Source organism: Octopus bimaculoides, chromosome 10 (assembly GCF_001194135.2).
Source record: "Octopus bimaculoides isolate UCB-OBI-ISO-001 chromosome 10, ASM119413v2, whole genome shotgun sequence".
NCBI lineage: Eukaryota > Metazoa > Mollusca > Cephalopoda > Octopoda > Octopodidae > Octopus > Octopus bimaculoides.
In genome coordinates this window covers 14,863,731-14,884,835 of record NC_068990.1, presented here as the reverse complement: position 1 = coordinate 14,884,835, position 21,105 = coordinate 14,863,731, and the positions used below count along the sequence as shown (strand labels likewise).

Below are 21,105 nucleotides of genomic sequence, written 5' to 3'. Positions count from 1 at the left end.
ATATATATATATATATAAATATATATAGATATACACACGTTTGTGTATGCATGAGGATGTGTATGTGTAACTATATGGATGTGTTACTGTGTATGTGTGCATGTCTGTCTGTATGGATTATTATTTAATGTCCGTTTTCCATGCTGACATTGGATGTTTTTGTGACCGTATGAATGTGTACATGTAATGTATGGATGCACATGTTTTATATATTATCCACCCTCTTTTAGCTGGCCTAAACTGAAGACATTACCTAGCATCTTCTTGTTTATTGCTTCATAGCCAAGTTATATATTTTCAATTTGTGATTTTAGAAACATGAATATTTTAGGATTTGATTGGAGTTAGCCATGAGGTTAATTTTTACTGGGGTTCAGTGTAGAGCCTACTGAATCAATCTCAGCGTAATATTTTGATAAATGTTGTAGTCCAAAAGTCACTAGGAAGAATTTAAAATTGCATTTAAGAATGGCACCATTATCTGGTCCTTTACCGAAGATCAATCTGCTTTAGACCAGGCTTACAGATCCCTCCCTGGGCATATTTTTCACAGAAATTAATTTGCAGGTATTGACAGCATCAGTCTCACTAGACTGAGGGAATCTACAAAGGCTATGGGACCTGCTTCTATTCCCCATGATACATTGTTTAAAAAAGTTAATTTGATAGGCGCAGGAGTGGTTGTGTGGTAAGTAGCTTGCTTCCCAACCACATGGTTCCGGGTCCAGTCCCACTGCGTGGCACCTTGGGCACTCGGGCCGACCAAAGCCTTGTGAGTGGATTTGGTAGACGGAAACTGAAAGAAGCCCGTCGTATATATGTATATGTGTGTGTTTGTGTGTCTGTTTGTCCCCCCCAACATCGCTTGACAACCGATGCTGGTGCGTTTACGTCCCCGTAACTTAGCGGTCCAGCAAAAGAGACCGATAGAATAAGTACTAGCCTTACAAAGAATAAGTCCTGGGGTCGATTTGCTTGACTAAAGGCGGTGCTCCAGCATGGCTGCAGTCAAAAGACTGAAACAATTAAAGGAGAGTTGGTACTCTCCTTTATCAACTGTTACAAGTGTGCTTCCAAGAGAAAAATATTGGTTTCAAATTTTGGCACAAGGACAACAGTTTATTTTTATGGGAGTCGATTACATTGACCCCAGGGCCCAACTTGTACTTATTTTATTGACCCTGAAAGGATGGCAAGCAAAGACAACCATGGCAGAATTTGAACTCAAAACATAAAGACAGACAAAATGCTACTAAATATTTTGTCTAGCGTGATAATGATTCTGCCAGCTACACCACTTTTGCTGAGAGAAAAATATTAAAAAACAAAATTAAAACTTTTACTAATTTTAATTCTTTAACATTCCGATTACTCTGTCAAATGTAATTCTTATCTATTCACACTGTTTTGAATTAATCATGCCTTATCTTGTAGCTTTGAGATTTTGAAGATGTGTTTATTTTTAGGACATCGTATGTCGGGTAGGTGTGAGAAGCTGGAACTGGCCAGTTTGAACATAAAACATGTAGAATATTTGGGTCAGATATGGCTGGTTTGAATACTGAAAGGTTAAACCACAGATCACTCACATATTTTGCCAATATAACTCTCCTCCTATTGTCTTACAGCTTGTTACTTCAAAGAGAATTCCTGAAAGTCAGTAAACACAGTGAAACAAGGGGAGTGTGTTCGCAACAGATCAAAACTATCAATCAATAACACTGATGGTTTAGGACATTGATCTCTCCTGCATTGAAGAATGTTGCTATATCTCAGATACTGAAATGACCATTTTTAAGATAACGTAAATCCTATGCTGTAAATGATCCATATAGATTAAAGGCAAATTTGATCTTTACTGGATTCAGAAAAACAAGAGAGCTGTCACCACCTCTGTTGTTTCAACATTCACTTTTCTATGCTTGTATGGGGTGGACAAAATTCATTGAGACAGATTTTCTAAACCTGGATGCTCTTGCCATTGCTCACCTTCATCTGTTTCCATGTAAGGTAATATTTCTCCTATTTCTTCAAACATAATAGTGCAATGGATGAACTTGTTTACATGGAAATGTAACAACACTGCTTGTATGGCAGTGACATTTATGTATGTACACACACATGCACATATATATATTGTATCATCATCATCACTTAGCATCTGCTTTCTATGCTGGCATGGGTTACATGGTTAGACTGGAACTGTTAAGCTGGTGGGTTGAACCAGGCTCCAGTCTGATTTTTACAGTTGGATGTCCTTCCTAATGCCAACCACTTCGAGAGAGTAATGGGTGCAACTGGCATGGGTGCTATTTACATGACACTGGCAGTGACCACAATTATGATTTCACGAGTGCCATTAACATGACACAGGCAACAGCCACAACTCAGATTTCACTTGGCTTGACGAGTCTTCCCAAGAACAGCATATCATCAAGGGTCTCAGTCACTTGTCATCACCTTCGTTAGGCCCAACATTTGAAGATCATATTTCACAACCTCATCCCATGTCTTTTTAAGGTATACATATGTGTGTGAATGTATGTATATATACAATGGGCTTCTTTCAGTTTCTATTCACTAAATCCACTCAACAAGGCTTTTGTCAGTCAAGACTATATCAAACACTTGCCCAAAGTGTCAGAACGTCCCTACACTTAGCGGTTTGACAAACAGAGTTTGATATAGGGTTGATATAAACAACTATAATCTTTGAAGGCAGTGGTTTAGCATAGTCACAGTCCAATGACTGTATCTAGTAAGAGACCAAAAGAGTACGACAGTCAATGATGTGGAACACAAAGGAAATGTAATTTGAATTTTGTTTCCCTCTGTGAGGGTTAAAAACAGCCATAACTTAATGAAGTACAGAGAGTAGGCTCTCACTCAATTATTTCTGCATGGGAAATTAGATATGAAGCTGATGATGATGAGGTTAATGAAAATGATGGTGATGATGATGGCGGTGGTGGCAGTGGTGGTGGTGGTAATTGTGGTGATATGATGGTGGTGACATAGTGATGATGATGATGATGATGACATAATAAACCAACATGTTTACAATTTTATACACAGAAAGTGAGCATTTTAGGCCAAAAGGTTCTGTTTCTGTAAAGACAAGCATTAACCTTTAAACCTTCTCAATAACTTTTTATTTTATATTCATAACAAGAAACAACAAAAACACAGAATGGAGAAGTACGAAAAATATATTAATTTAATTCAAAAACTATGGAAAACATAGAAATTAATGTACAATTAGAATTTAAAAACCAAAATATAAAAACAAGAAGAAACTAGTTTGTCACTGAGTTAATTTAGTTTCATCTCTGCCAAATCAGATTGGAGCCTGGTGTAGCCATCTGGTTTCACCAGTCCTCAGTCAAATCGTCCAACCCATGCTAGCATGGAAAGCAGACGTTAAATGACGATGATGATGATGATGATGATTTTAGAAACTGAAACTAGGAATTATAATTTTACAACAGAAAACCATTCAAAGTAATGAATAGTAATGAAAACTAGATAAATGCAGTGATGTTATGTATGAATCAGTTGACTAATGATTGTTGATGAGGATTAAGGCATTTTGTTTTGATTAAGTTTTGGATGGAATTTGTCAAGAGGTAAAAAATTATACTGATAGTAACATAAAAGGGTAAAGTTCCTGTCTAAATGCATTGAAGTATTTACCAAATTTTCTGGCAAACAAGTCAAATTCTGCAAACCAAAATTTACAGCCAAAGAATATAAGTTTGACTTCTACACCAAGATGACTTTGGGGGACCAAAAATTCCATGTGAAATGCAGCAGGATTTTGGAAAGGTATTTGAATGCTTACACATGTTTACACTGTATACTACATTAACTTGTGTGTCAGAAAATACCATATTCATCTAGAAAAAGTCATGGGTTTAGGTGCTGTTAGCATCTATTTTGTACTTGTTCTCTGTTGTATACATAAAATAAGTACTGGCTACATATCAAAAAAGATTCTTTTGGTAAAACCTTCCTAAAAAATATAGTGTTATGACATTATACAACACAATTATTATAAGGATCGGAAACTAAAGAATTATGAATTGCAGTATTTTTTCCTGATGTATTAGGACATTAAGTCAAATAATTTCAAGAGAACATTGAACAAAAATTAGGGTTAAGTTTGCAGAGAATTGAATCCCTGCACCAAGGCACTGTGGTTTCTGATGGATGGATAGATGATATAAGAAAACAAGTATGTTAAACAATGATTCCTTAAACTTGAACATGACTACAATTTGTCTGTAATGAATATGAATGAGAGAATCAAATGATTATATGACATTATTGAACCCAAAGTCATAACTGCCAAAGTTGAGTTTGGGAAGTTTTGAACTGAGGAAAGAGAGTGAGAAGACCACTACACATATTTTAGTATTTCCCATCTTTTACAAAAAATTTTGTCAATCTATTTACAAACTATTATCACTCTATTTATCAACTTATTTACATTTATATGGCGTTGATACATATAGCCATTATTTTATTAAAAAAAAAAAAAATTTTTTTTAAAAACTTTGAAATATGAAATAAATCATTTTAATGATGGATAGAGCTATAAATAGTAGCATGTAGAATATTGGTTTCAAATTTTGGCACAAGGCCAGCAATTTTAGGGGAGGGGATAAGTTGATTACATTGACCCCATTGCTCAACTGGTACTTATTTATTGATCCTGGAAGGATGAAAGGCAAAGTCGATCCCAGTGGAATTTGAACATAGAACTTAAAGATAGACAAAATGCCACTAAGCATTTTGCTTGGCATGGTAACGAATCTGCCAGTTTGCCACATTAAATAACATGTAGAAAATTGATTTAAGAAAACACTTGCATGGAAAATAGTTGGCAGGTAGGGGTTAGCCCAATATGTATGTGCTATTATTTATAACTTTATCAGAGTGGTAAGCTGGCAGATTTGTTAGCACACTGGGAAAACATAAAACGTTTAAGAGCATTTCCTTTGTATCTTTAAGTTCCGAGTTGAAATCCTGCTGGGGCTGACTTACTCTCATTTTTTTTTTTGACAGTGGTGGTGGTGGTGGTGGGTGATAAAATAAGTACCAGTTTAAAGCACTTGGGTCAATGTAACTGACTAGCTCCCTCCCACCCAAATTTCAGGCTTTGTGTTGTGGAAGGATTCCAATTTCCTGCTCAAGTGACTAAAGGTGGATTGACTCATTGTTATAAATTAAAAACTGTGAACAATTGGCAGTTTGGGTTAACTAGTAGTTCACTGTGAGCCATTGATATAAAGCATTGAGTCTCATGTAATAGTAATCGTATTGCATCATGTAAACACTTTCTTTCCCTCCTGCTTCATTATATTATATATCCAACATACAAGGATATAAAACGTTGTACAAATTGTAGAAATAATTACTTATCGTTTTATCTCTGCTAAGTTCTTCCATTAAAATAATACTTAAAGTTTACCTTATATTCACCACAATCTGTTTTAGTCCCTGCAATGCACCAGTTTATGTCTCATAAATATTACACAACTACTAATAAATCATTGTGCAATATTTCTTTGATGCTAATTTCTCCAAAACAGTGATTATGGCTACAATTTTAATCAAAGTTTGAAACAAAAACATGCAGATGAGATATCAATATTAAATAATATAAGATTGGATGCCCTTCCTAATGCCAACCACTCCGAGAGTGTAGTGGGTGCTTTTCTTTTTTTTTGGCACGTAAAAAGCACCCACTACACTCTCGGAGTGGTTGGCGTTAAGAAGGGCATCCAGCTGTAGAAGCTCTGCCAGATCAGATTGGAGCCTGGTGTAGCCATCTGATTCGCCAGTCTCCAGTCAAATCGTCCAACCCATGGAAAGCTGATGTTAAATGATGATGATGATGAACTCACCTAACAAGATAAAGTTCACTTCCCACCTGAATAATTGGCAAAAAGTATTAATAAGAATCCTTTCTACTGTAGGCACATGGCTTGAAATTTCAGCAGGGAGGGGATAAGTTGACTACATTGACCCCCAGTGTTCAACTAGCATTTATTTTATCAACCTCAAAAGGATGAAAGGCAAAGTCAACCTTGGTGGAATTTGAACTCAGAACATATAGACATGAAATATCTCAAAGCATTTTGCCTAGTAAGCTAACGATTCTGCCAGTTCACCGCCTTAATAATAACAATAATAATAATAATAATAATAATAATAATAATAATAATAATAATAATAATAATAGTTTCAAATTTTGGAACAAGGCCAGGAGTTTGGTGGGAAGGAGTAAGCCAATTTCATCAACCCCAGTGATCAACTGGTATTTATTTTATCAACCCTAAAAGGATGAAAGGCAAAGTCGACCTCAGCAGCCACCTTAATAATGATGATAATAATAATAATGATAGTAATATTAATAATAAACCACTTTTGCTGCTATTACTGTTTAGAGCATGCACATACTTTTTCAAAATGAAATAAATGTCCACGGGCACGCAAAGAGTATCTTGCAAAACTTATACCACCAAAGCAAATGAACATATAAGAGATAATGATTAGAATGTAGAAGTCAGATGTTTCTGATATAAAAATAACTAATAAAAATTTTAATATCTCCATAAGCATATTCAAAGAATTTTGAACACCATTCACAACTCCACGTTCAGATTCTTCTACATTTTCCATAAAAAGCTGAGTTACTGTCAAATCTGCAGACCATAAACCTGGAAAGATAAAGATAATAAATATAAAAAAACAGAAATATTGGTTTCAAATTTTGGCACAAGGCCGGAAATTTCTGGGGAGGGGGTTGGCTGATTACATCAACCCCAATGTTCAACTGATACTTATTTTATTAACCCTGAAAGGAAAAAAGGCAAAGCTGACCTCGATGGGATTTGAACTCAGAATGTAAAGACAGACAAAATGCTAGTAAGTGTTTTTGCCTAGCATGTTAATGATTCAGCCAGCTTGCCACCTTATAAAAAAACACAAATATTAATTTCAAATTCTAGCTCAAGACCAACTATTTGCAGGGAGGGAAAAGTCAATTACATTGACCCCAGTAATCAAATGCTACTTATTTTATTGACCCCAAAAGGATGAAAGACAAAGTTGGTCTCAGCAGAATTTTAATTTTGAAAGTAAAGATGGATGACATGACACTAAACATATTCCTGAATATTCATATTCAGGAATATATACATGGTGTGTATGTGTGTGTCACATACACACATATACGGCAGGTTTCTTTCAGTTTCCTTGTACCAAATCCACTCAGAAGGCTTTGGTCAGTCCAAGACACTTGCCCAAGGTGCCACACAGAAGGATAGAACTTGGAACCATGAAGTTGGGAATGAGGCTTCTTACCACATAGCCACATTTGTGCCTATATAATCAATAGATATTTAGATTCATCACTAGTATGAATCTAAATGAAAATCTATGACAAAGACAACGTAATCAACTTACCAAATCGAGCAGTGATGATTCCACCCATTAATAAGCCAATGGAAATATATGATGACAGTTTTTTAACATTTTCAGGTGCAACAGTTGTTGATGTTATATTCGAATGAGCTGAAAATTCACTGCTGGTAGTGCTGGTGATGTTATAGATGGCCATCGAAGCATTATTTTGTGAAGCAGCTGTTTTTTCTATTAAATGAGGGTATTTGATAAATTTATAAGGGTTTCCCGGAGCAATAATTGACATTAAACAAAATGTCAAGCAAAAAATTTCCAGTGAAAAACTTATGAGACCAGTTCTTGACAAACCAATTCTATTTCTGATTCTTGGGTAAACAAATGTTGACATAATCCCAATTAGAGCTCCACAAGCCATAAGGATTCCAAGAATTGATTCTGTTATACCTTGTGAATAGGCAAAACCTGAAATGAATTATAGAAATAAAGAAACAATTTAATGAAAAAAAACTATAATAATTCGTTTTGAAAGATTTTTGATATGAAATTGTGCATTGAAACGGATGTTGTATTTTGGGACAGAAATTTTTTTTTTTTTTTGCCAAATAAACACACACACGCTATACTCTTTTTACTCTTTTACTTGTTTCAGTCATTTGACTGTGGCCATGCTGGAGCACCACCTTTAGTCGAGCAAATTGACCCCAAGACTTATTCTTTGTAAGCCTAGTACTTATTCTATCAGTCTCTTTTGCCGAACCGCTAAGTTACGGGGGACATAAACACACCAGCAAGTTGGAATTGACCAGTTTGATTGTCAGTCAATAATTTATCAAGATTTTTACACCTCTCCTTCCCTCCAAAACTACAAAGATATTAATGGAGAGCTATTTGTTAAAATGTAAACAGCATCTATGACTGGTACTTTTCATTTACATGACAGTACTATGTTGACAGCCAGATGATAATTACTAGACAGTCAACACAGTATAGGTTATGAATAAATGAATGTGATATAATATTTAGTTTTAAGATGGAGAGCTGGCAGAACTGTTAGTATGCCAGCCAAAATGCTTAGTGGCATTTTGTCAGTCTTTATGTTCTAAGCTCAAATTCTGCCTAGGTTGACTTTGCCTGGGGTCGACGTAATCAACTAACTCCCTCTCCTGAAATTGCTGGTTTTGTCATTCTACATTGAGAGTTAAAAATAAGATTGTACATCCAAGTTTTAGAACAGGTATACCACCTTTTCTGCATGTCATAAGAGATGACCAAAAAGCTGTGCAACAAGAGCATTTGGCTGGAAAACATGGCCTCGGAAGAACCGTCCACCTCACACAAGTGTGGAAAAGCAGTGTAAAATGATTCTGATGAAGATGATGATTTAAAAATACTGTCAGTCTTGATTATGTCTTTTATCTCTCCAGTAATTAATCTACATACCAGTAATATACTGTGGTTGATTCAACTATTCTGCATTTAGTAAGAAACTGGTCTTGTGCCTAAACAAAAACAATGTTTAAACATTTTCAGGTTTGGGTTAAAACTAAAACTGGAAAATTTGTATTGTTTTAATTGAGATGTTTTAAAATAATTTTAGCATTTAAAAAAATTTATTCAGATAATTTTAAATTCCAGATAATGAAATAGTAGAAACAGCATCGGAACAATGTTTGCTTTCACACTTCTACATCCTGATTTCAAAAACTAATGGATTAATTTTGCTTTATTCTGAGGTTCATTAAAAAAATTTAATCAGCCCTGCTTATAAATATATGCAGTTATAAACATTTGCGATTTATAAATGTATGTGGCTATATGTCAGTGTAAGGAATAAATAAACATCAAGTTTTTAAGTAAAGATTCTTACCAACAGTAATATTGTCAAAACCAAGGGCTGTCATATATAAGAGAGCAAGTCCAAATCCAGCAGGGGCCACATCATATTTTAGATATACACTCCAGCCATTGTAAAGGGTAAATATTCCAGAGAAAAAAGACATGCAAAGAGGATGTTTGGCTAATCTGCTACAAGCTTTTGGGGAGCTTTCATCAGGTTTTGGTGGAGTATCATCTGAGCTCACTTTCATGGCTTCTAACTGTGGACTTTCAGTGGATTCTTCGATAGAATTTGAGGTTCCCTCCACATTATTTGATTCTGATTTATTTTTGTTTTGATCATCATTTTCAGCAGAAAAAGAAATAAAAAAAGACATGTTAACAAAAGATGATTTTCAGCTATTCTTCAGACAGCAAAACAGTAAATTTCAAAATAATAGGATAAAAGTTCATGGAAGTAACTACGAGTGACTTCTCTTGAAAATCAACAAAATTTGGCATTTGTTGTGTTATTACATGGGTTTAGTCCCCTTTTTAGACATTTATGCTGACATGGTTGCAAGATTAGGGGATGATGCTTCAGTTTTATCAACAGTGCAAAAGTGGGCAGCTGAATTTAGGAGAGAAAGGGAGCGTCTTGAATGTGACCCAGGGTCTGGATGTCCTGCAACTGCCACCACCAAGGAAAACATTGGTTGTGTTCCACCACATGGTGATGGATGATGGAGAGTTGACTATAAATCACACAGCCAATGCTACTAGCATACATTGTGAGAGAGTTGACAATATTCTACACAATCAACTTGGTGTGATGAAAGCTTCTGCTCAGAAAGTGCCACGTCTGATAGCTGATAAACAGTGCAAGAAGCTGATCACATCAAAGGAAATCCAGCTGGTTTCCTCAAACGTTTCCTAACCCAGAATGAGTGTTGGCTTCGTCACTTTGAGCCAGAGACAATCCATGAAGTGGAAACACCTCTCCTTGCCTGCTTCAGAGAAGGCCAAGATCATTTCATCTGCAGGGAAGGTGATGGCCTCAACTTTTTGAGATGTGAAAGGCATTGTGTTAATTGATATCTTCAAAATAACCAACCATCAATAGAGAATTCTATGCCAAATTGCTGAGGCAGTTATGAAAGGCTATCAAGACAAAACACCCCGGAAAACTGATGAAAGGGAGTCTTGTTTCATCAGGACAATGCTCAAGCAAACAAGTCCTTGGTTTCAATGATTGCTGTACATGACTGTGATTCTGAACTGGTTGATAATCCTCCCAGTTCTCTTGATTTGACCTCATCTGACTACCATCTGTTCCCCAACACGAAAAAACACTTGGCTGGGAAGCAGTATTACAGTGATGGTGATGTTGTATCTACTGTTGATGAAAGCTCCTTCACCAAAAGGATTTAAGCACTGCAACACTAATGGAAAACAAGAGGGACCATGTTGAAAAATAAACCTAATTTCATTACATTCCATGAGAGTATGTTGGTCAGTACACACACACACACACACACACACACACACACACACACACACACACATAAGGCGGTGAGCTGGCAGAAACGTTAGCACACAGGGCGAAATGTTTAGTGGTATTTCGTCTGCCGCTACGTTCTGAGTTCAAATTCCGCCGAGGTCAACTTTGCCTTTCATCCTTTCGGGGTTGATTAAATAAGTACCAGTTACGCACTGGGTCGGTATAATCAATCAACTTAATCTGTTTGTCTGTCCTTGTTTGTTCCCTCTGTGTGTAGCCCCTTGTGAGTAGTAAAGAAATAACACACACACACATACATTTAGTGGTGGTAGAGGAGGAGAATACAACAGTTTTTAGTTAACATATTATTACCTTGTTGTTCTGCTCCGGCAGTTATGCTTTTTTTCTTTGTAGCCAGAGTTGGAACTGCTTGGAAGACTTTGTGTAGCAAAAAATACTCTATAAATACTGAGATAAAATTCCAAACAGCAATAAACAGGGAACCAGCCACAATAGAAATGTAAGTCATTAACTGACCAGCAAGAACAGGTGACAGGAGTTTAACTGCAAGATCAATACGGCGTAGGGCAGCAGTCATGTCTAAATAAATAAATTAATGGGATGATAAAGATCAAAAATCAATTAAAACACTGTTAAGAAATTAAGAACTAATAAAAATTAATCAAATCAATATAGTCTTACATTAAAATAAAACGTAAATGAATAAAGAGGTTAATGTTTTATTTTTATTTTCTCTCTCTTTCTTCTCTTCTAGAAAAGAAGTAAAAGATACATGTTTGATGTTTTGCCATAATTTCAGAAAATAAGATATAACATGAAAGAAAACAATTAATCATATCTTGAATCATTAATTGTAGATTTATATTTGACAAATTTATGCTTTAACGAGAGTGTCGCTGCTAGCCAGACAATTAAAATACTTGCGCCTACTAACCAAAGAATCAGGAGTTCATATGCTGCCAAAGGCACTGTGGATTGTGCGGCTAAAATACATTTTACCCTCAAGTGATTGGTACATCTAGATCAGTGACTAATCCATCTAGATCAGAGATCAGTCCATCGAGAGCAGTGATCAGTCCATCTAGATCAGTGATCAGTTCATCTAGATCAGTGATCAGACTGTCTAGATCAGAGATCAGTCCATTTAGATCAGTGATCAGTAGATCTAGATCAGTGATCAGTGATCAGTCCATCTAGATCAGTGATCAGTCCGTCTAGATCAGTGATCAGACTGTCTAAATCAGAAATCAGTCCATCTAGATCAGTGATCAGACATGCTAGATCAGAGATCAGTCCATCTAGATCAGTGATCAGGCCATCTAGATCAGTGGTTCTTGACCAGAGTCCATATGACTTTGTGATCCATATAAGATTTTGTTGTTGAAATATGTGCAATAAATTGGTTATACTTCTACAACACCCAAAATATTTTTTTATACAATTGCTAATAATATTTAATTATAAAAATAAAATATGATCTTTTTAAACATCAAATGACTAAGAGAGTCCATCCAAGTAAAATAGGAATCAAAGGGATCCACAGGTAAAAAAAAAATGGTTGTGAACCACTGATCTAGATGAAACTAAGCAACATGGAAAGTAAAAGCCAGTGATACTAGCACCGTACATCTATTGTGTTTAAATGGTATGTGTCTTTTTGGGCAAGGTATTTATGTCTCCATTGCTCTGGCTTGCCTTGTCAAAGAACAGGTATCATATAGTTACCTATGATAGACTGGCAATCTATTAACTGGAACATTTTCTCTCATCTGATTAACTCTGTACTACATAAAAAGCAGCCATGCTGGTGTCATGTAAAAGGCACCTGAGCCAATGCCACATGAAAAGCATCTGTGCTGGTGCCATGTATAAAACACCTGTACAGTTGTCACATGTAAAGCACTAGTGCTGCTGCCATGTAAAAAGCAATCAAATATACTCCTCCCCCACACATTTTTGTTTTGCAGTTGCATTGACAGCAGACTTAGCTTATTTCCAGATAATTTCTCAAATTCTTCTTCACTGTTTGAAATTTATTCCATTTTTTTTTTGTTTTCTTTTAAGTATTTTCTCGTGGTTCTTAATTATAAATTTTCACATTTTAATCATTAATGTTTCATATAATTACTTGTGTTTCTTTATTCCATTTTTGGCAGTTAATTTTAGTAGTCTTTTGCATGACATAAAAAAAAAAGATCATTGGGATAGACACATGTGCAGCTGCGTGGTAAGAGGCTAGCTTCTCAACCACATGGTTCCAGGTTCAGTCTCATGGCACCTTGGGCAAGTATCTTCTACTATAGCCTTGGGCAGACCTAAGCCTTGTGAGTGGATTTGGAAGTTGGAAACTGGAAGAAGCCCATCATGTATATATATACACATGTATGTATGTATGTATATATATATATATATATATATATATATATATATATATATATATATATATATATATATATATATATATATATATACACATGTATATATATATATATATATATATATATACGCATGTATATATATGTGTGTGTGTGTGTATATATCTATGTGTATGTGTCTTTGTGCCAGTGTTTGTCTCCCCATCATTGCTTGACAACCAGTGTTGATGTTTTACACCCCCATGACTTAGTAGTTTGGCAAAAAAGACTGATAGAATAAATACTAGTCTTAAAAAAAAAATAAGTCGAGGGATCAATTTGTTCAACTAAAACCCTTCAAGGCAGTGCTTCATCATGGCTGCAGTCAAATGATGGAAAAGAATAATAGAATAAAAGAATACTTTGATGGAGCAGAATGCCAGTAACACAAAGTATGAGTGATGAGGTCTTTTACATAAAATTAAAGACGTTATAAAAATTAATCGTTCAAAGAATGATGAAATGTGTTTCAAAATATACAAAATAATTCAATCAATATCCGGTTCATTAGCAGAGAATTTCTGAAGTAAATAGATAATGAATTTTGAAAATTGTATTCGTTAATTTTTTATTTGTTTCAGTTATTAGAATGCAGCCATGTTGTGGCACCACCATGAAGAATTTTTAGTTGAATGAATCAACACCAGTACTTATTAATATTATTTTTCTTTTTCAGTCTGGTACTTATTTTATTGGTGTCTTTTGCTGAACTGCTAAGTTATGAGGACATAAACACACCAGCACCAGTTGGCAAGTAGAGATGCGGGGGGACAAACACAGACACACACATACACACACACTTTTTTTTTCTTTTTTTTTTTGTGCGGGTGGCACATGAAATGCACCATTTTGAGCGTGGCCGTTGCCAGTACCGCCTGACTGGCCTTCGTGCGGGTGACACGTAAAAGCACCCACTACACTCTCTGAGTGGTTGGCGTTAGGAAGGGCATCCAGCTGTAGAAACTCTGCCAAATCAGATTGGAGCCTGGTGTAGCCATCTGGTTTCACCAGTCCTCAGTCAAATCGTCCAACCCATGCTAGCATGGAAAGCGGACGTTAAACGACGACGACGACACAAACATACATATATATATAAACAACAAGCAAGTGTATTACTTTAACACTCAGGATGAATGGAAAAGCCTTTTACGTTTCAAGCCTATGCTCTACAACAAAAAGGATTAAGCGGGAAAAAAACAGAGAGAAAAAAATGTGTAGGGCTTAATGGTTCAACATGATATGTACATAAATATACTCCACTACACCATTGCACCTACTGCAAAATACACAAAGCATATACATTAGTGTGTGTGTGTATGCGATGGGCTTCTTTCAGTTTCCATCTACTAAATCTACTCACAAGACTTTGGTCAGCCTGAGGCTATAGTAGAAAACACTCGGCTGAGATGCTGCACAATAGGACTGAACTCGTGATAATATGGTTGGAAAGCAAGCTCTTCTTAATCACACGACCATATCTATGTCAGCTGAAAATTTCTTACAAAATTTAGAGCTACATTCAAACCGAAGCCTTTACTATTTTCAATCGATTGTATAGCAACCATGATATTATTAAAACATTTTAAGAAAAAATATTTTTTTTAGTAAAGATTTATTTTCATATTTTAAAATTAAAATACTTAATGATATTTTAAAAAGAAGTTTAGAAGTTTAATTTTCACTGAGATGAAATACTCACAAGCAAGTTTAGTTGGGTCTCTTTCACTTATTTCAACAATCCAGTCATTGCGTACAGAAATGTTGCCTGCCAAGGAAGCAAGATTAGCAATAACAGCTAAACCAATTATTGCAATTTTGGAGAGAATGTCTCCAAATCCATTCCAAGTATCAACAATTTCGGTTTTCCAAGTTAAATAGACTGCTACAATGATTGCACATGCTATTACACTTGAGTTCTGGATGAATAATGATATTTTGACAGCTGTAAAATATAAAAAAAAAAAAAGAAATAGAATATACATAGATATAAATGTGTATACATGTATATATGTGTCTGAGTGTAAATTTTCATTTTAGTATCAGTAAATGCATGGAATTCAACAAAACATGCTCTGCCATGATGATGGTATGACAAAATACTCTCAGTCTATACTTATGTTTGCTTATGAACTAAATGGTTCCAGGTTCAGTCCCACTGCGTGGCACCTTGGGCAAGTGTCTTCTACTATAGTCTCGGGCCGACCAAAGCCTTGTGAGTGGATTTGGTAGACGGAAACTGAAAGAAGCCCGTCGTATATGTGTATGTGTATATATGTTTGTGTGTCTGTGTTTGTCCCCCCAACATCGCTTGACGACTGATGTTGGTGTGTTTACGTCCCCGTACTCTAGCGGTTCGGCAAAAGAGACCAATAGAATAGGTACTAAGCTTACAAAGAATAAGTTCAGGGGTCGATTTGTTTGACTATAGGTGGTGCTCCAGCATGGCCACAGTCAAATGACTGAAACAAGTACAAGAGTAATTGTTATTGAGAGTGAATGCAAAGACAAAGATATCAAATAGCATTCAAGCTGAATAAGCATTGAGAGAGAGCCATAAAAGCACAATTATAATCTCTGATTCTTCTTTAATCAGCAATGCAAACAATATTAACAACATCTTGCATATGTTCTGCTGATTTATAAATGGACATTCAGCCATAGTTCTCTACTGAGAGTGAAGTTAGTAGGATGAATGATTGGTTATCACAGAGGGAGAGGAAATATAAAACTGGCTGTGAATTATATAATTCATTTTCAAGTGAAAAATCAATATTAATATATAGGTTTAGACAACATTCATTAAAATCGTTATAAGCTGAGCATCATTGACAAAGGGGTGCCTCCTAGTGAGTGAAATTCATGAGCAAGTTTTTAATTCTAGATTGAAGAAAAGTTGTTAAAACAAAAACAACAAAAACAATATCATCAACAACAACAACAACAACAACAACACTAGCCACATTACTTCTCAGCTTCTCTGTTCTAAACGAAAAAAAGCAATATTGAATTGATGAAGGACACAACACAATGTAACAAAATACTACAAAAATAGAAGAGGAGGGCTTTGAGGATCTCATCCCTAAAACACCCTATAATGGACTTCTGATGAAAAAATTACCAGAAGTTTACATGACTCTAAAAAGGAAACTCCTATGTGACATGAAAATCTTCTGAAAAAGAATGGGAAAAAATCTTTGGCAGGGTGCCTTAATAAGTCTCCTTTGTCACCAAGAAAACAACATTACCTGTCCCTTCAAAAACAAGGTATGTGACCTTTCCCTCTTTTCGTTCACCTCATATGGCTGTATTAAGAGTTGGTTCTATAAATGCAGATGGATAGGATCAGCCTGGAAGCAAGGTCACTTGCTTAATGATGTCAGGTCATTGGATTAGTTGCGATAGCTACCCATGAGATCAGGATTTCCTGCACATGGTTACTAGTCATTCCTCTTAATAACTATAAGATATATACCCTATTTTATAAGCCTGAATCAAGATAAATTGGTGGTATTGCTCTGGAAAAGTATATATCTCAAGATGTGGATGACCTTCCTGGCTGCAGATTCTAAGTTACCATAAGTTTACAAGACTCTAACAAGGGAACTCCTATGTGACATGAAAATCTGAAAAAGAATGGGCAAAAACCTTTGGCAGGGTGCCTTAATAAGTCTCACTTTGTCACCAAGAAAACAGTTATAGAGACTACATGGGGGTTCATTGATTTTGAAGGGTAATAAAATGTTAAAAGCTAAAAATTAATGAAAACTTGTTCATTTTTCCAAACATAATACCAACACCAACTCTCTCTATGATTGAAAGCTGCATGGTTAATGATATATTATCTTAAACAGAGAAATAGTTTCACTTACTTTTCAACCGTTCAGTCTTGTCAACCCAATTGCCAATGATAGCACCCATGAAAAAGATCATGATCCCTGACAATAGGCCATAGGTAGCAGTGAGTCTTAGATTTTCAGGAGCAATCTCTATCAGAAAGAGTCCAACAGAAAACGACCACATACGGTCTCCCTGGATAAAAACAAAGAAACATTAGCAGCCACTCATATATTTCATAATTTTAAAGGAACACATAACAACCATTTTGAAATGCACAAATTATTTTTAGTATTTCATAAACTATCGAAATATCAAAATTAATTAGCATGACTATCTGTAAACTCAACTTATGGATTTGGGTGGCAAACATCTTCAACTATAGTTTCAAAATTATTAACATCTAACATAGAATAATTAGAATTCCAACATGTAATATATATCATCATCATCATCATCGTTTAACGTCCACTTTCCATGCAAGCATGGTTTGGACAATTTGACTGAGAACTAGCGAACCAGATGACTGCACCAGGCTCCACTCTGATCTGGCAAAGTTTCTACAGCTGGATGCCCTTCCTAATGCCAACCACTCCGAGAGTGTAGTGGGTGCTTTTACGTGCCATGGGTTCGAGGGCCAGTCAGGCAGTACTGGCAACGGCCACGCTCAAATGTTTTTCCTGTGCCAGTAAGGCGACGCTGGTAACGATCACGCTCGAATGGTACTTCTTACGACACACACACACACATATATATATACTACAAGACTGGAGATGAAGAAAAAAGGTTGTTCGTTCTTCTAAAATCCTTATAAACAATTATGATTTCTGATGAACTTATAAACAATTATGAATTTATTTTACTGCCTATTTTGAACACATTTATGTAAACTGTTTAAACACAAAGCTTCTCTTAACATTTTCTTATCATTGTCAAAGACTCTATCACCATATTTTAATACATCTATGTTAACTAATCTTTGACACCACAAAGGCTACACAAAGCTTTGCACTTTACTTTTGAAACTCTTTTTTTTTAAAAAGTGAAACCGGTTAAGTCAATAAACATCTTTAAAAGACCTCTGCATTTTCAAATCCTCTTCCCTATATATTTTCACACGTGCAGTGCCTTCCAATTTTACTTTGTTATATATATATAAATACCAGTGAAAGTTGAATGTTTCCATTCCTATAAGAGGAGCTTGATTCCTTGTATTGGATTATAAATAAATACATACATATATATATATATATATATATATATATATATATATATATATATATATATATATCATCATCATCGTTTAACGTCTGCTTTCCATGCTAGCATGGCTCAGTCAAATTGTCCAACCCATGCTAGCATGGAAAGCGGATGTTAAACGATGATGATGATGATGATATATATATATATATACTCAGAATGTGAAATCAGACAAAATTCTGCTAAGCATTTTGCCCGGTGTGCTAATGATTCTGCCAGCTTGCCCACTTTAGACTTTTCAGATAGAAAAGACAAAAAGATAAGTACAAGTGACGTCCTCAAATATAGAGATCGTGATGGCACTTGTGCCCAGCGTCGCCTTCCTGGCACTTGTGCCGGTGGCACGTGTAAAGACATTTGAGCGAGATCGTTGCCAGTGCCCCTGGACTGGCTCCTGTGCAGGTGGCACATAAAATACACCATTTTGAGCATGGCCATTGCCAGTACCGCCTGACTGGCCTTCGTGCCGGTAGCACGCAAAAGCACCCACTGCACTCTCGGAGTGGTTGGCGTTAGGAAAGGCATCCAGCTGTAGAAACTCTGCCAAATCAGATTGGAGCCTGGTGTAGCCATCTGGTTTCACCAGTCCTCAGTCATATCTTTCAACCCATGCTAGCATGGAAAGCGGATGTTAAACGATGATAATGATATTAGGGAATTACATAAAGAGTGGATCTCCTGTACATCAGGCACCATGCTTGGAAACAGATGAGGGCTGGCAACCAGAAGAGCATTGCAGAAAATCTGCCTCAAAGAATTCCATCTAATCTATAATTTCTCAACCATTTTTTGCTTCTAGATGCTTTTGATTCCTATTTTACTCAGATGGACCCTCCAAGTCATTTGATGTTTAAAAAATCATGTATTTTTATAATCAAATATTAGAAGGAATTGTATTAAAAAATTGTTAAAATAATTTGTGAATTGTAGAAATATTGAAGATTTATTGCAGATAAATTTTAACAACAAAATCTTATGTAGGCCCCAACAAGTGCCATATGGAGTCCCAAGGGCCATACTGACCCCAGTTGGGAACCACTGATCTAACCCAGGCAAACATGAGAATATGGATACTAAATTGATGATGATGATGATGAGGAGGAGGAGGAGGAGGAGGATGAGGATGATGGTTATGATGATGATGATGATGATGATGATGAAATGATTTTTAAAACATTTCCAGCTAATTCATAAAGTCAATTGTTTTTTTTTTTTAATTAGAGAATTTCAATGATGATAAAAACTTTAGTCTTGTCTTTTACTTACCCAACAGGAAAGAGCATGACTGCTGTAAACAAGGAAGGATAGACTTGTGAAACAATTCTTTAAGTTTCCTGAAAATGCATAAAAATATAATTTAAAAATCTGAATTTGAAAAAGCTTCATAAATAATTCAATGATTATTTTTAATGATCATTAAATTGTAGCAAGACTTGAAACCAAGTTGTCAAATAACAAAGTTTAAGCCATGACATAGCACAATCTTGTTCACATGAGCAAGCAGTAACCAGACATCACGTGAAAGGTCATTCTATTATATAAAGCTGTAGTACATTTCCTTACATCATCATCATTTAACGTCCGCTTTCCGTGCTAGCATGGGTTGGACGAATTGACTGAGGACTGGCGAACCAGATGGCTGCACCAGGCTCCAATCTGATTTGGCAGAGTTTCTACAGCTAGATGCCCTTCCTAATGCCAACCACTCCAAGAGTGTAGTGGGTGCTTTTACGTGCACCAGAACAAGGGCCAGTCAGGTGGTACTGGCAACGGCCACATTCAAAATTGTGTATTTTACGTGCCACCTGCACAGGAGCCAGTCCAGAGGCACTGGCAACGATCTTGCTCGAATGTTTTTTCACTTATATAAAAACTAGTTTTTGCACTAATTTTCAGAGTGTGTAATAACCTGTTGTCTTGTTCCACACACTCCCTTGCTGTTTACAATAGTTGTTTTCACAACTTTCTGCTCAGCCTGAATATGTCAATATAGTTGACTGATATGAATCTAGTGTTATATTTTCTTGTCTTGACAAATTTCAGTACAGAGCTTTAGTAATCAAATATTTATGAACACTACTGAATTATTCCTTCAGTTGTGTTGAACTGTTGTTGAACTTATAATTCATGACCAACCGCAATATTACTTGTGTGGTGAAACAAAAGTTACTGTTAAGTGTTTGCATTGTGTTGTTATATCATTCATGTGCAGCCTCACCAGTGGCACATTGCAGTTGTTATATTGGGTGTGCTGCTACACCCGGTGCCACCAAATTTCAAGCAGGAGTACAACAAAAGTTTTCCAGTAAGATTTGTGATTAAATTAATAAGCAAGGCTAATATTTATAATGAATTTGCCATTTTCAATGGTTGTGCAGCACACTCCTACCACACCCAGAATATACGTCCCTGAGCCTCACATGCATACCTACCAAACAACAAAATCATGGATTACTGTTTTGGGCGACCAAGTTAGTAGTGGGGGTGGGTGCGCTGAAAGTGTAGCTGCTAGAATAAGAATAGCCTGGGCAAAGTTTAGAGAGCTCTTACCTCTGCTGGTGACAAAGGGACTCTCACTCAGAGTAAAAGGCAGACTGCATGACGCTGACGCATGCGTACGAACAGCCATGCTACATGGCAGTGAAACATGGGCTGTAACTGCTGAGGACATACGTAAGCTCGCAAGGAATGAAGCCAGTATGCTCCGTTGGATGTGTAATGTCAATGTGAATACCCGTCAGAGTGTAAGTATCTTGAGAGAAAAGCTGAACATTAGAAGCATCAGTTGTGGTGTGCAAGAGAGACGATTGCGCTGGTATGGACATGTGG

General features: G+C 36.0%; 1 protein-coding gene across 2 annotated transcripts in view; it reads right to left on the bottom strand.

The window, feature by feature from the left end:
* Positions 1-3,191: 3,191 nt before the first annotated feature.
* LOC106875014 (solute carrier family 40 protein member 1) overlaps positions 3,192-21,105 on the bottom strand; it is a 30,670-nt gene continuing 12,756 nt past the window's right edge. For both annotated transcript variants that reach the window (XM_014922963.2, XM_014922962.2), the window contains exons 2-8: positions 19,543-19,610; positions 17,052-17,211; positions 14,882-15,124; positions 11,120-11,347; positions 9,299-9,586; positions 7,474-7,893; positions 3,192-6,725 (exon numbers count right to left, since the gene is read on the bottom strand). In XM_014922963.2, the coding sequence (XP_014778449.1) occupies positions 6,442-6,725; positions 7,474-7,893; positions 9,299-9,586; positions 11,120-11,347; positions 14,882-15,124; positions 17,052-17,211; positions 19,543-19,610 (1,691 nt within the window). In that variant the 3' untranslated portion in view covers positions 3,192-6,441. The remainder of the gene's footprint in view (positions 6,726-7,473; positions 7,894-9,298; positions 9,587-11,119; positions 11,348-14,881; positions 15,125-17,051; positions 17,212-19,542; positions 19,611-21,105) is intronic.